Here is a 15,895-nt window from a genome sequence, read left to right as displayed (position 1 = left end):
ACAGCCAGGCTGCTGCACTTGGGCAGGCGTGAGGGGTCGGGGGGACAGGGAGGGGCCAGCTGGGGTGGAAGGTGGGGTCTGAGCCGGCGAGGGAGAGAGCGGCACCTGGCCTGCCCTGAAGCCGGCGTGTGGCCTCGTCCTCAGGCTGGGGGACCAAAAGGCGCAGGCAGCTGCTCTTGCCCACTGGAGGTTCTCACGGGATCCCCAAGAGGCAGAGCGGGGACCAGAGATTACGTGCGGGAAGTTGATCTGGGGCAGTGGCCCCAGGACCAGGAGGGCACTAGGCCGGGTGAGCTGGGGGTATGCTGGGCACTATAGGGTCGGCCTCGCTGTGCCCGGGCTGCAAGGGACAAGGCTTCCCCGCTCACCCCTGCAGACCTGCACTCACAGCTGTGGCCCGACCGCCTGCCTGGAGGTTTCGGCAGCTCCCCTCATGAAAACGGGCCTAAAGGGTGTGTGCGAAAGGTCCCGCCGTGGCTGATATCAGCCATGACTGCCCTTCCAGGTTTCTGTTTTTCTCTGCGTGGCTGCACTCACAGTCGGTTCTCACCAAAGGAAATCCCAGCCCAGAGGGAGCTCGATGTGCCGTTCGTGGACCCAGTGCCAGCTGTTACCGAGAGCCTCAGTTCCTGGGGTCCTGTGTTCACCAGAGGGAGGGAACCCCACGGGGGCTCCTCCCAGCTTTCCCTTGGCTGAGATCTGCAAGACCCTCCTCTGGTCCCTGGTGCCATCTCTCTGGGTTTTCACTTCTGCGGGTTCTGTGGGCTGTGTGTAATCCATGAATATTGTCCCTCTCGGGGTCTGCAGGAGAACCGGGGCCCCTTTCCCGGGTCTGAAGAACACCGGCCCTGTTCTCGTTGAAATCAGCTCCTGCGGATCCTGCCTGAGGTTCTGCCTGAACTGAGTTCCAGAAACCTTTCCCAGTTGCGCGCATGTGATTTCTCCTCGGTGTCTCCTGTCGGGAGCTAGCCGGGTAAAGGGGAGTGACGGTTTGTTGCACGTGGTCCCGTCGTCTTCAGCAGCCTTCCTGGGAGCGGTCTCTCCGTGTCTCCTTGGGCGGGTGCAGCCCTCTCTCCCGCCGGCCAGCTGTGGGTTTGTGGTTTACTTTCAAGGCATTTACCGAATGTGGTTGGAGCTGTTGCCCTAGAGGCTGGTGAGGATTTGGTTCTTAAATGCATCTAATCACGTAAGTGCAGGTTGCTTAATCTAGTTCGTGGAAACATCGTGTGGAAACATGAGGACGAGATTCAAAGTCTCTCAGCCACACGGAGCCCCGGTCCTCGAGGGCGGCTGGGCTCTGTTGGTTCGGTGGGGCCTGCCTGAAGTTTTTCACGCCCCCTGAAATGCTTCTGTGCCCTTGGAAACGCCATCCTGGAGACGGCCATCTGCAGAAGTGAGGATGTGGCTGAGGTTTTGATTTTTACTTCGCTTAACACGAGATTCTGTGTTTCGTCCAATCTAAAATCCTGGAGGCGGTCCCAGCACTGCGATATGGTCATTGCATTTTTTTTAAAGCTTTGAGAATTTCGGTTAGAGGCCTGAGCCGTAAACCGCACACATTCTGATAAGCGCATCAGCAGCAGATGTGTGTGGTGGCGGCTTCTTTCTCATGACTGATCCTGTTTTGGAAAGCAGTGCTGCCTGCCCACGTTTCCCTCAAGAGTGGGGTGGGCTGGTGGGGTGGACAGGGTGGGCGCCGTGCTGAGTCCTGGGGCCAAGGCTCTCCAGGGCAGCTGTGGTCCAGCCCTGCCCGCCTCATACAGCTTTCTTGAGGCCCCATCTTCTCCCGAAAGTCTTGTCCCCAGAAGGGGCCCCAACGACCTCTCTTACGGACTCCCACTTTCCTTTTGAGGTTGTTGGGGTGTTTGGTGGTGTTCGTGAGCCCCTGGGCAGCTTGTAGGTGAAATAACTTTGGTGGGTATATGCAGCAGTGACAAATGTGTTAAAACTGTTTGCTGATTAAAACCTCATCCTTTGGAGGGTCATCAGGTCGGTGGCAACCGGAGAAAGTTCCTTCTCAGTCAGAAGGGCAGCTGTGTGAGAGCTGGCACCTCAGGGACGGCAGTCTCCTGGACGGCGCCCGGCAGCCGCAGCATCGTAGGAAGAGCTCTGCTTCCCGGGCTGTTCCCACTGGCCCCCGACTACACAGGCAGAGGACACAGGAGGGTCTGAGAGAGCCGTGTCCCCACCCCGATGTGCTGCGTGGTCCCTGGGACGTCCTGTCCCTGTCTGCTGTCTCCCGCCCCCCCGCCTCCCCGGGTCCCTCTCTGGCCCCAGCACCGCTGAGACGGCCCCCCTCCAGCCTGACCCCCCACGGGGCATCGCCCCAAAGCAGCTGAGGTTGGCAGTGAGGGGTCACCTGGTCCAGGCTTTTAATGTTGGACATCCCGAAAGCCCTGGGAGAAACAGTGGGAGCCTCAGCAGGTCTCCTGTCCCCATCCACGCCAGGCAACACCGAGTTCAAGTCCCTGCTGCCAGCCCTGTGGCCCTGGCCGTGCCCTCTCCCTCCGGCCTCCTTCCTGTGCCCTCCGTGGGGACTGTGCCCGGTGGGGGGCCGTGTCCACCTCACCGGCTGTCACTGAGCACGTAGGGCACCCAGGAGTCCTCCACAGGACGGGGTCCCCTCGCGTGACCAGGCCCCTCGGCCCTGGGTTTGAGGGTGCTGCCGTGTCCCAATGACAGCTGGAGACAAGGAGGTGCCCCATTGTGGGGGCTGGTGCTTCCCACCCCTCCCTGTCCCTTCCCTGACCTCCCCAGCCTGCTGGCCCGCCTTGGAGGGCAGTGTTGACAGATCCCAGGTCCACCACGGCGGCAGCCTGACCGTCCCCAGGACTTTGGCCCAAGCAGCCAATGTGATGCAGCCTGCGTGGCTGCAGAGGGGCAGAGGCTGGCCTGTGCCAGGAGGGTTGTCTGCCTGCTTCTCTCGGTGCCAGATTCTCCATGGGGCCCGCCCAGCCAGCCCACCATGGGTCTAGGGAGTGGGTGCGGGAAGGGTCTGGGCTGCAGGTGTCCAGAGCGTGCACGTCAGACTCCTCTCCCCTGGGCCTCACACGCCCCACTCACAACACCAGCGGCCCTCAGGCGGCCAGGTGGGCTCGGAGCCCCTGCTGCCCCATCCTCTGGCCTGTCGGCCGTGCGGGCTCTCCTGGGCCATGCTGCCGCCCTCGAGCTGGGTCTGCATTCAGGACACGTGCTGGCAGGTTGCCACCTTTCCCCAGGAGAGGAGGGGTCCAGAGGCCCCTCCTGTGCCCGTGGTCCAAGCCCCCCATTAGGAGCTGGAGTCCCTGTGTGTGTCTCGAGCCAGGCTGCCAGCAGTCCCCAGTGCGATCCCAGGCCCTGCTGCTGGTGCATCCCAGCTGGCTTTAAAGCAGGAAGAGGGAGGAGCTGGGGAGAGCTGCTCTTTTGTTTTAGAAGGTTCCGGAAGGAGCCGGGTGTTGAGTAGGAACACAAAGGTTGTCAAGGGATTGGCATTTCATGAGGGGACCTGCTGGGGGTGGGGGGGCGGGGCAGAGGAAGGATGGGGACACATGGAACCCCGCTTGGCTTGCGGGGGCCAGGGGCACTGTCGTGGGCGGCTGGGCAGTGCACTCCTTCCTGGAAGCTGGCTCCCTGGTGCCTGCCTCAGTGAACGTGCTGGTGTCCTGGTGTCCCAGGGAGATGAGCGTGTGCACGGCTGCTCAAGCCGCCCCGCACCCTCCCCCCGGTTGGACAGTTAGTTGGGGAGGCGGAGGGCGCTGTGCTTCCTTGGTGGGAGGGGGCGGGGAAGATTGCATCAGGGGGCCACTGCCCCCTAGGGAGCAGCCACCAGCGTGTCCTGCACTGCCCCCCCGCCAGCCCTGGGAAAGGCTTGTCCTGCTGTCCTCAGGAGTGCCGGCCGGCACGGGGCTCGCGTATGCAGAAGGGGCTCAGCAAATGCTTGTTGAAAGAAGACTGGACCCCACCGGCCAGTCTGCTCCCGGCCCAGACCTTCCACACCTGCACGGGGCGGGGGGACAGCAGAGCACCCACGGGGCTCCCCCAGGGTCTGGAGCTGGGGTCTGCCACACTGGAGCGCAGGCGCAGAGTTGGGAAACGGGTCTGTGGTCGATCAACTTTGACCCGTGCTCAGGTGGCAGTTAACCTGGCCCTTCCGCACAGGCTGTCTTGCCAGGCACTGGGTCCCCTGGAGCTCTGGCGTCTGTGTAGCCCCTTCCTCATTTACCAGGGCGAACACTGTCCCCGGGTCCTGGAGGCAAGGGGGCTCTGGGCCGGAGCCCACCCACTGTGGGTGTCGGAGCTCCCGAGGCAGCGCACCCATGTCCTGAAACCCTGACAGGTGGGTTGCCTTGATTTTCAGGGAGCAGCGGCATGCAGGGCCCTGCAGGAGACAGACCCCGAGCTGTCCCCAGAGGAGAAGAGGGTGCTCGAGAGGAAGCTGAAGAAGGAGCGGAAGAAAGAGGAGAGGAAGCGGCTGCGGGAGGCAGGCACTGCTGCGGCCCAGAAGCCGCCGGCCAGGCGCTCGGGCGCCGAGCTGGCCCTGGACTACCTCTGCAGGTAAGAGGCCGCGCCCCTCACTCGGGACCTGCTGAGCTGCAGCGGGGGACTGGCAGGACCATCCCCCTAGGGTCTCTGGTGTCCTGGGCGGGCCGCAGGCTGTGGATTCAGGTGACCTGGATCAGATCCAGCTTTCCTGGGACCACCGGCCATGCAGCAACCCATCGCTTCCCAGCGTCACCTATGCCCTCCAGGTGGCTCGAGACCCGCCGTGGTGGAGTTTTCACCACAGACATCGGGAACGCTGCCGATGGGGGCTACGGACACTGACCAGCACGGCCGTTTCCAGGGAGGGCGGGGAGGGGTGGAGGGAGCTCCCGGGCGGCTCCTCAGAGTCCGCTGTGAAGGGCAGAGGGACGCGGCTGTCCTGGAGCCGTCACCGTCGCTGGCATGCGGGGCCTGGCTCTGCCTGGGCATCGAGCGGCCGGGACAGCACGGCTGCAACCCTCGGAGTTGGCGGGTGACTGTAACCCTCGCCCCAGAACTGGGCCCCCGAGGTGCACCTTGGGACCGCCCAGTTTGCAAACACGCAGCCAGCGACTTTGTGCCAGAGTTTCTAGAAGCTTCTAGGGAAGCAGAGTCCTGTGTCCAGCGGGGCCTCCTGGACTCACTCACCGTGCTGGAGTAGCAGAGTCAGCAAAGCAGATTGTGGTCAGCTCCCCAGGACTGTCCGCCACGGACACGCTGCCTCACCGTTTCTGGGAGCGACGCTACTGAGATGGAACTCACACGCCATACGTCTCGCCCATTTGAAGTTACCGTTCGGTGGTTTTTAGTGTATTCACAGGGTTGTGAAGCCATCACCACGGTCAACTTTAGACATTTTCCAAAACACGCAAGAAGAGGCCCTGCACCCTTAGATCTCACCCCCAAGGCCCCTCCGCTCGCTCCCCGGCTCCTGGCAGCCACATAAATGGAGTCGTTTACTATGTGGCCTTGCGTGACCTTCTTCTGTTATTTAGTGCGATGTTGTCCAGGTTCACATACGTGGTAGGTGTCAGGATATCATTCCTTTTTATGGTCAAGTAACATTCCACTGTGTGTGTACACCACACCGTGTCTGTCCACTTGTCCACTGATGGGCACCTGTGTTGTTTCCACCCCTTGGCTGTGGTGAGTGATGCGGCCACAGACATGGGTGTGAGGTTTCTGCGTGGACGTGCTGTCCTTTCTCGCGGGCAGATACCTGGGAGTGAACTCTGGGCTCTGTGGTGGCTGTGAGTTTAAACGTCAGAGGGACAGACTCCCACAGCGGCTGACCTCTTCCATTCCCCCCGGCAGACGGTTCTCATTCTCTGTGTCTTTGTCAGCACTTGTTATTGTCTGACTTGCTGACGATGCCCATCCTGGCAGGTGTGGGGTGGTGTCTCGCTGTGCTTTTGATTCACATTCTGTATAGTGTTGACTGCAAATTTGGGTAACGCAGGAGGCAGCTGAGCCGCCCCCTCTTGGCTCCTCACTGGAGGGGTCACCAGGCGCATCTGACGGACTCAGGGCGCTGCCTCTGCAGGGAGAGGAGGACGGGGTGTGTCCCCAGGGCTGGAGCTGCTCTGAAGGGACAGCTGGCTGGTGGCTCTTTACTCCACACTCGTCAGCGGTGAGCCGGAATCCTGCTGGAGATTCCAGGTGCCTGCTGGGGGCGGGGACGCCGATCAAGCTGTCTGTTCTCTCTACCTGCTGCTCCCCCTCACCCTGAGCAGCTGTCAGAGCTGAGGGACAGGCGGCCCGGCCTGGACCAGCAGCCCCTGTACCCCATCTGCAGACCATCGGCCTTAACGACCCATGGTTGTGTGCCGTGCAGGCCCTTGGGGTCTTCCCGCATTCTGGGCTACCTGGCAGCTGGAGGAGCTCTCCTGGAACCAGCGTGCCATGGAGAGGACTGGCCTGCTCTGACACGTTGACAGACACCCTCTCGGGGTGGGGCCTTCCCACCCCTGGCTGGAGCCCTTGAGCCCTGGGAGCTCGGGCCGTGGAGGCTGGGAGGGCTGGCGGGGACAGAGCTGCTGTCCAGGGGTGGCTAGCACGGCCCATTCGACCAGGGGCTTTCCCCACCTCGGAAGCAGACCACCTACCTGCAGTGGGTTTTCGGGGTCGCGAATCATCCTCGCCCACCAGAAAGCTTTGGGCCACGTCCCGCAGGAAGTAGAGGCGGTGTCATGGCTGGCTGGTGCCTCAGAAATGCTTGGGGGCAGAGGTCACGCAGGTGTCCAGAGGCGTCCAGGGAGGGCACCTCTGAGACTCTCGCAAGGCATGTCCAGCACGGCGTCCCCAGCAGCATCTCAGTCAGCCACTCCATCCTTTGGCCTCCTCCGACTCCTGTGGCCCCGGGAGAGTTGGGGAGGCGCTCAGGTCCCGAGGGTGCATGTATCGGAGGTCAGGAGAGGACCTTTGCTGTTCGGAGCCCTCCACGCCTCCCGACCCCGGGAAACCACATCCACGCAGAATAGCCGGGGCACTGGGGTGTCTTCCCAAAGCAAAGCCCAGGACCGAAGCTGGTTGGTGTGGAGAGACGCTCCAGCCCTGATCGGTGCCAAGGCCGTGCCTCCCCGAGGGGCCAGCGCGAGGGGGCTTCTGCGTCCAGAGGGCAGGCCTCCTCCCTCCTTTCGCGGCCTTGCCACAGCCCGTCACGTCATGTCTTGTCTTTGCCTAACCTTAAGGGACTGCGTGGGTCACGAAGCCAGGTGTCTGAGGGCCCTTGCTCCTGGGAGCATGGAGGCCTCTCCGGTGGTCTCGGCTGGTGGGGCCATCAGGGCTGTTGGCAACCAGGGAGACCAGGCACATCCCGTGAGAGGGGTGACTCCTTCTCAGAGTCAACTGGGAGGTTGGCCGGTCCAGAGGTAGTTACTGTGCGAGTTACCGTCCATGCCGTGTGCCCCTCCTACGAGGTGGGCCCAGAATGACGGGGACCTGCTTGCAGGGAGCTCAGGGCTGGCCCAGACCTTCCACCCAGGACATGTTTCGGTGGGCCCCTCACCATGCTACCCTCAGAGGCTGCAGACTTTCTGGAAAGTCACACCACACCGGGTGTGAAGGAGCTGGCCCCCATGCCGCCCCAGGCAATCCTGTGGGCGAGTCCTGGCCAGCAGAGCCCATCTGGGTGGGCTCTGCACCTGCCTGTCCCTGCTGCCCATCAGAGGGTGTCTGTATCCTCTGTCCCGTGCAGGGGTCTGAGCCTGGGACCTGGCCGCTGCCTCCTCCTGGCCGAGACCTACTCTCACTGTGACCTTTCCCCACTCCCCGGCGCTGCTTGTAGGTCGTGGGGGTGGATTGTTGTTCCGTGGTTCTGCCGTGGCTGCAGCCGCTCGCATTCGACTCTGGCCGGGACACTGAACTCTGTCCTGCTGAGTGCATGTGCACGGGCGGGTCTCAGGGGCTGGCTTGCTGTGCTGTGAGCGTGTGCCCACATGGGGGCCATCCCGAGGCTGGGGAGGACACCCATCTCTGGTCACCTGCTTGTCTGCCTGGTTTCTTCATTATCACAAGCATAGCTCGCAAAAGACACACTGCCCGCCCCACCACCCCGCACCCCTGCCCAGGACCTGGAAATTGGGACTCGCCAGATTCAGCAGTGGGCGCTGGCCAGCTGCACTGCCGGGGCCTGAGACCTGGGCCTCCTGGTCAGGCCCCAGCCTGGTCAGTGCAGAGCAGCAGCCCAGGGCAGGCCCTGGAGAGAGGGAGAGAGGGGGCAGATTGGAGAAATATTTAGGAGGCAAGAACCCACAGGACACCAGATGCATGCCACCTGTGTGCATAGCAGCACTACTCACGGTGACCAACAGGTGGAAGCAGCCCCAGTGTCCGTCGACAGGTGAACCGATAAACACAATGTGGAAAACGGTGAAAGTTGTCACAAGGAGATTCTGACACCTGCTACGACATGGGTGAACCTTGAGGACATTATGCTGAGTGAAATAAGACAGTTACAAAAAGACAATACTGTGTGATCCTACTTACGTGAGGCCCCTGGAACGTCAAATTCAGACAGAGAAAGTAGAGGGTGGGGCCAGGGGCTGGGGGAAGGGGCTGGGGAGTTCGTGTGTAATGGGGACCGAGCTTCTTTGGGAAGATGAAGTTCTGGAGATGGACGGTGTGATGGCTGCACAACGACGTAAATGTGCTCAACGCCCCTGAACTGTGCACTGCCAGGTGGTTAAGATGGCACATTCGTACCATGTGTTTTACTACAGACACACACGCGCAGAATCCACAGGCCACGTGCGGGTGATGAAGAGGGGTGTCAGGTGGCCCCAGCTTTCAGGTCCGGCGACAGACAGGTAGTGATGCCACCAACTGAGAGCAGGAAGACGGGACAGCCGGGGGAGATGCCACCTCTCAGCGTGTGGGACACGTCTCCCTGGACGACATGTGTTTCTCAGGCCGATGCCCAGACCTGGCACTGTGGGTCTCGAAGGTGCACCCTGCAGAGGCCATACCAGCGACCCTCAAGAACAGGCTCTCTCAGCCACATGGGACAGTTACCGATTTCTGAGCATTTCTGGTTGTTCTGGTTCATGTTTCCCCGATTGCTGATGACTATAGAGTGACAGGGGAGACGGTGTCAGAAGCATCAGTGCAGGGGCCAGCCCAGTGGCCTAGTGGCTAAGTTCACATGCTCTGCTTTGGTGGCCCGGGGTTCGTGGGTTCTGCTTCCGGGTGCATACCTACACACCGCTCATCAAGCCGTGCTGCAGTGGCGTCCCACACACACAATAGAGGGCGACGGACACAGGTGTTAGCTCAGCGACAGTCTTCCTCACAAAAAAAACGTATCAGTGCGGCAAGTCCTCTGACATGACTGAAAACTGTCCCTCGGGCTCGTGGCCAGAGGTCCCTGTGATGTCAGCTGGGGGGTGGGGCCGAGCCTGGACAGGAGGACAGGTGCCTATCGCTCCGTCGGCTGGCAGCAAAGGAGGTGGGGCTGGGCTGCAGGTATTACGCTCCCAGGGCCAAGTGGGTGCCGCTCGGCGACACAAGCCCGCACCGAGTCCCTGCCACGATATGGGAGCCATGCCTGTGCCCCCTGGAGCACTGCCCCAGCCAGGGGCCTGGGGGTGGGACCTTAGCTAGAACAGGCACCAGCCTTGGGGACAGGCGGCCTGGGCTGGAGCCAGCTCTGTCACTTGTCATCGTGGGTCCTCAAGCTAGTCCTTCTCTGTGGCCTCGGCTTCCTCCTCTGACGTGGGGGCTGACACGGCGCCCAGAGCCACCCTGAGAGCCGAAGCACGTTCCCGAGTGTGCACGCCAGGGCATGGTGCTTCCTGCGGGGCTGGAGCCACTGGGCTCTGGCCCTTGGTCCTCTGCAGGCAGGGTCACAGGTCACGGCCAGAGGTCAGTTGCTGTAGACAGAGGGAGCCAGGGCCGGGGCTGGACAGAGGAGCAGGTGGACAGGCCAGGCAGGCGCCAGCCACAGGAGTGGACCTCAGGCTGCCCAGTGGGATGCGGATGGAGCCCGATGGGGGTGTGCGGGGAGTAAGGACAGACCAGGAGGCCTGCAGGTGCTTGTGGCCACTCAGTGTAGACCATATCCAGATAAGAGGAGGGCCAGGGGCCCGGTCCCCAGAGAGCAGATGAAAGGAGGGGAGGGGAGAGCAGCAGGGCCCTGCCCAATGCCAGCGACCAGGCCCACCCGCGGCGTGGAGCACTCAGCGCCCTAGGCTTCACCCCTGCGACTGTGAGCTCTCCTCCCGGGGCTGCTTCAGAGGACTCAGCAGGGACGTCCTCCGTGGGCTGGTGGGGAGACTGCCCCACGTGGACCCCGGGATTGCCTGGCAGCTGTGAGTCCCATGCGGGGGAGCTGGGCCCGTGCATGCACGTGGGATTGGGGCCATGATGACCCCTGGCCTACCCTTCTGTCAGAAATAAGCCTCCCCTCACCCCTGGGCGTCTGTGGGATATCACAGCCCAGGACGCGGCTCCCCTCCTGAGACCCCACACCGAGGCTCGGCCCTCATGGCGGGCTCGCCCGAGCTCCACCCTGAGAGGCCCAGACCCCTCGGCCGGGCTCAGGAGACACTCGGAGCTGCCCTGGCCTGGCGCCTGTGAGTGTGGCCGTCCGGGGAGCGGGGGGTGCTGCCCCTCTCCATGGTCAGCTCGATGTGTCCTGTAGGGGGTCTAGGCACCAGGCCCGAGGAGGGCAGGGCGGTTCAGGCAGGAGGCCCTTGGCCGATGAGCCTCCTGCTGGCTGGTTTTGGGGGCGACTTGTCCCCTAGTTGGCAGCGTCTGTGACAGTACAGACGTTCGAGACGCTGGCTTCAAGGTGGCCTCCGGTGGCGTCTCAGTGCCAGAGCCCTCCCCCCAGTTTCTCTGGAGGGGGCTCGGGAAAGGGTCCCTGTTTTTAAACTAAGGGTTGGTGGATGTGGTTCTTCACACCCAGGCGATAAAGGCCCTTTGAGGCTGTCAGGAGCGGAGCGTCGCACGCATTGCCCTGCCTCCTGGAAGGGCAGGTCAGCCTGGTGGTCCCACCGTGGGGGCGGAGGGGTGCAGCACCTGGGCCTGTGGGCAAGCTGTGGCCCCTGCCGGGCACGAGGAGAGAGACTGGCTTGGCTGCATTCCCTCCTTTCCTGGGGCCCCTCTGATCTCCTGCCCGCGCCCCATAGACTGCTTGCAGCTGCTGTGGGCAGAGAGCTCCCCTGGGCCGCTGGCGGCACAAGGAACCGCTCCGGCTGCCCACCCTCGGAGCCACAGGATGACCCAGGGAAGCACACTCCACCCAGGGCGCTGGGCCCCGTTTCCCCAGTAGACACCTGAGAGTCAAGCCTCCTCATCCAGGCTGGTGAGCGCCTGCCGGGTGCTTGTTGTCACAGCAGGGCCGTCACTGTCGCTGCAGGGGGGTGGGAGCTCCTGAGAGCATGAGTGTCAACAGGCCACTTCCTCCCTCTCCCGTACAGACAGCCCCATCAGGACCCCGGCGAGGCAGGTGTTCCTGCCCCACTTGACAGACCTGGACCAGGAGGTGCCCCTTGCTCCCTCCTTCCACCGTGATGGAGGCGTCCTGTCCCCGGGGCTGAGTGCCCGGCCCCGCAGCTGCATCCTCATTACAGACTGTGACCTGGGACAGGGGACCAGGGGAGCCCCACGTCTGGTGGGGAGTGGGGCTGACCACCGGCCGATTGTGACCCCTCACGTGCAGCCCTGAAATCTTTCTGACAACTCCTAGCTGGCCTGGCCCCAGGGTCCTCCCGTCCCGGCCGGCTGCCTGATCCCATGTGCTCCAGCCTGGGGGCAGCCGCTCTTCCTGGAATGGGGTAGACCTCCAAGCTGTGCCGTCCCCTCCTGTGAGGGCCCGTGACTTAGCAGTCTGCATGAGCAAGGGGGTCGGTATTTCTCACCAAAGTCTCCCAGTTTCTTTATAGGAAACATGTCTTCAGTTAAGTTACTCCCTTTCCTCACAGAGAAATTCAGTGGTGTCCTGCCCCACCCTACAGAAGCACAGTTTGCCAGTCGGGGCCGATGGAGCCCGGGTTGGGGGCCTGCAGAGCAGCTCGCTGATTCACAGGTGGGCGGGAACCACCTCCCAGTGATGGAGAACCAATTGGAGCAGCCTGGGCTGGGGGCAGAGGGAGATCCAGCATTTGGGGGCGCCCCGAGGGAGGGGGGAGCAGCTTGTTTCTGGGTCAGATCAGCCTTCAGGCAGAATGGAGGGAACTAGAGGGGTGAGGCTGCGTGGGGGAGAGGCACAGGGCGCAGTGCCAGGGGCTGGGTCCTGCCTGCAGAGGCAAGAGGCTGCCCCACCCATCACAGCCTGAGGCCCCATCAGTCCTGATTTCTCTGGTCGCCTAAGGGAATGGGTAGGGAGCTCTGCCTTTGGCGTGTCAGCAGTGTTGGCACCTCCAGACCATGCTCTCACGGGATGACTCTGAAAGCAGGCGTTGCCATGCGTGTGGGGGCTGGGAGGGCGCCCCAGGGAAGATGGCGGTGTTGGGAGGGGCCTGGAAGGAGACAGTCCTGCGGCTCAGGGGCTCAGAAGTCTGCCAGAAGTGGGCTCAGACAGGGCCTCGATCCCACGCTCCCTGTGGGGCTGCAGCCCTGAGCAGCACAGCTGGGCCTGTCCCTGGGCCTCGGAGCCACCACCACACCTATCAGCCTTGCCCGGGCACGCTGCGGCCCTGGGGGCACTGTGGGCTCAGAGCTGGGCAGCAACTGAGCTGCTGTTTGCCCCCATCTGGGGCATTGAAACATCCTTCATCCGTGACCTCACGGTGCTGAGAGCCGCTCACACCTCCACCTGCTGGAGAGGGTCGGGCTCAGCCTCAGCACCAGGCAGCCCATGCCCGTTCCAGGCCCCCACTCCCCACTGCCAACCTCGGATCGCTCCCTTTCTCTGCTCACTGTGGAAATACACAGAGATCCTCCATCCCCGGGGGGCTCTGCCTCCGGGGAGGTGTGTCCTGGGCTGAGCTGCAGGCCAGGCAGGGTCTGTCCTCTCTGCCTGCCGTCACCCGCTGTCACTTTCAGTCGTTGTTCTCGTCATCCTGCAGTTTGGGGGCCTCCTCTCTGCCCCTGTGCCCTGCAATCGGGCTCAGGGACGCTCTCGTGTGGGGACACTGGGACAGGGCCTGGGACAGGGAGCGGATCTCTCTGCCTGTCATGGGTTTCCATGGAACCCACACTCCAGGCTCCAGCCCCTGGCGTCCTGTGTCCTGTCAGCAATCTGAAGCCAGCCCACGGCTCCTTGGTCCTACCTGTCCACAGACACCCCGAGCTGCTTCTGGGGGCTCCGTCGGCCACGCGGGTGGTTGAGCCTGACGCAGCCTGGAGTCCCAGGGTCAGGTTGGATGTGTGGCTTGTCTACGCTGTCAAGGCAGCAGCGATGGGAACCAGGCTGGTGGAACTGGGTGCCCACACGGCCCCTCCCATACCCTCTGCCAGCTCAGGAGGAACCCTGGAGACGCTGCGGGCAGCGAGGCCACGCATTGTCCTCCGGGCAGGTGAATCGGCCAGGGCACAACTGGGGGATGAGCCACACGGTGGTCTGAACAGGGAAAGTCTTTTGCAGAGAATGACGAACTGTAACAGGGCCGGCCGGCCAGACAGGCTCTCTGGAGATCATGGGAGCAGCAGATGCAGGGGCCGGACGAGCCCAGGCTGAGGTCCACGCCTGGCGGGAGGGCCCAGCGTGGCTCCCTGCATGGCAGGTGCGGGCTCCCGGCTCCTCCTGGCTTGCTCCCTCCTGCTCCATCCACGTGCGCGGCCCACAGGCTGCCCTCACTCTAGCGGCAGACCATCCCTGCCGGAGCGCACAGTCAGTGCTTCCAGAAGAATGACTGAATTCACGAGATGCAGGGTGTTCACAGTACAGTTACGAAATCCTGGAACTGCAGAGCTGAAAGCCCTGGCCCCGTGCCGTCTGGACTAGGCCCTGTTGCAGATGTTTGGGCAGGCCCGGCTTGGCCAAGGGCCCGCAGCGGGCGTGCGGAGGTCAGGCCTCTGAGCCCCCTCTGCTCTGCGTCTGCCTCCCTCGGGCTGGGCAGGGTCCTCCCCAGAAGCCCCGCAGGCCTGGACAAGACCCTTCCAGCTCCTCCTGGCCCCTCCTGAGCTGTCGTGTCCTTGCGTTCCCAGCTGGGCCCAGAAGCACCAGGACTGGAGGTTTCAGAAGACGAGGCAGACCTGGCTCCTGCTGCACATGTACGACAGCGACAAGGTCTGTGCACGCGGGGGGCAGGGCGGGAGGGGCCGAGAGGTCTGTGCATTCAGGGGACCGGGGACGGGAGGTCTGTGCACGTGGGGGCGGGGCCGGGCCTCCCAGGGACCAGGATGGAACAGCCCACTGGCAGGCTTGCTCAGACCACAGGCCGAGGTCTCCAAGCCCCTCACGCCCTCAGCCCCTGGTCCAGCACAGGCATGGGAAGGGCAGGCCCCAGCTGCCCTCGCCAGCAGCCAGGCCCCTGCCTGAGGCCATTCTTCTCGAGGCCCATCCCAGGTTATGAAAGAGGCTGGAGAGCTTGTGGGGGACCCTCTTGGGGTCACCAGTCCAGCCCTTTATCTTACAGAATGAAACCCCGGGCTCAGAGAGAGGGACTTGCTTGGGGTCAGGGAGCAAGAGCCTTGTCGGCCTGCCCCGGGGCCCCTCCACCCCAGCTGGGCTTTGTCCAGCCGCCAGACTCTGGCCATCAGGCCTCCAGGCTCCGGGGCCTGGGCTGTTGGCCTGCCCCGTCTCACCCGGGGGCACCCTCTTAATCCTGGGTTGGGGTGGGGTGGGGGCTGAGGTTAGGAGATGCCACCACTTCCAGCACGCTCCAGTGTGCGTTCCCTACAGGTCAGGACATCCCCCCGTGCAACCACAAGCCACTCAGAGTCGGGGGCTCCTTGTCACGTGGCCGCCATCCCTCCCACTTCTCAGCGACGTCCTTGTGCGGGGCACCCAGTCTAGAACCCACCCGTTTGCTTGTCTGTTCCTGCGGTCTCCTGCAGTCTGGAACTTTCCTTGTCTCACCTGCTCTTCATGACCTTGACGTGCTTGGCGAGGCCAGTTATCTTGCAGATGTGGACAGCTTGGGCTCGTCTGTCCCCGTCCAGATTCGGTGGGGCCCGTTGGTGCCCCCAGCGTGTCCTGGTGGTCTGTGCTGACGGTGCTCACGTGATCCAGCTCGGGTCGGCCTGGTTTTTCTCTGTAGAGTTACTGTTGCCTTTAGCGGCTGGTGCGTGTCTGCGGGAAGCTGCTCTGAGATGACGGAAACCCCGTTTCTCCTCAGACTTTTGCCCACCGATCCTCACCTCCGTCAGTGGGTGCTGCCTGGGTCAGTTGTCACTGTGCTGACCACTGCCGCCTCCCGTGCGCGGTGGAGTTAGTCCTGTCAGCACAGACCCGTGTTCCCCCCAGGGTTGGAATCCATCGCCCTCATCGTCCGTTTCGACAAGTATGGTTTTCGTTACGGTTGTGACAGCTCCCAGGGCCAACAGGTTGAGGTCGGGTACCCTGCGTGCATGTGATGGGGAGGGACCTCCAGGAAGCAGGCACCTGTGAGCCGAGCTCTCGAGTCAGGCTACAGGTGCAGCAGGGGGAACGGCCTTGTGAGCCGGCGCACAGGCTGGGCCAGGATGTGCCAGCAGCACTGCAGGAATCATCAGCCGGCAGTGCGGCCCGCTCCGGAGCCCCGCGCTGAGTGTGACAACGCGCTGCATCCTTGCCACAAGCCCGCTGTCCTGCACAGCCCCAAGTCGACTCCCCACTCGGGGAAGCTCAGGGCTCCCCCAGCAGGTTGGCAGCCATCTGTCCCCAGAGCCCAGGCCCAGGGGACAGGCCATCCCAAGAACGCTCTGGAGCAGGCGTCACCTGCGGGGAGCCAGCGGGGAGCTGTGTGCAGAGCTCTCATCACCCACCCTGCCTGGGCCTGGGCTCCGGGAGCTTCCCCTCCCCTCCCAG

General features: G+C 63.2%; 1 protein-coding gene across 11 annotated transcripts in view; it reads left to right on the top strand.

Annotated features, from left to right (window-relative positions):
• CHLSN (cholesin) overlaps positions 1-15,895 on the top strand; it is a 149,357-nt gene that overhangs the window by 131,432 nt on the left and 2,030 nt on the right. For 10 of the 11 annotated variants that reach the window (XM_070567345.1, XM_070567347.1, XM_070567346.1 and 7 more), the window contains 2 exons: positions 4,337-4,533; positions 14,092-14,173. In XM_070567345.1, coding sequence (XP_070423446.1) covers positions 4,337-4,533; positions 14,092-14,173 — 279 coding nt within the window. Of the gene's footprint in view, positions 1-4,336; positions 4,534-11,129; positions 11,306-11,420; positions 14,174-15,895 lie in introns of those variants that run through there. The other variant, XM_070567353.1, reaches the window with a different exon arrangement.

The sequence above is a fragment of the Equus przewalskii genome, chromosome 12, assembly GCF_037783145.1.
Source record: "Equus przewalskii isolate Varuska chromosome 12, EquPr2, whole genome shotgun sequence".
Taxonomy (NCBI): Eukaryota; Metazoa; Chordata; class Mammalia; order Perissodactyla; family Equidae; genus Equus; species Equus przewalskii.
Note: the sequence above shows the minus strand (reverse complement) of the source record. Positions and strands in the feature narration are given on the sequence as shown.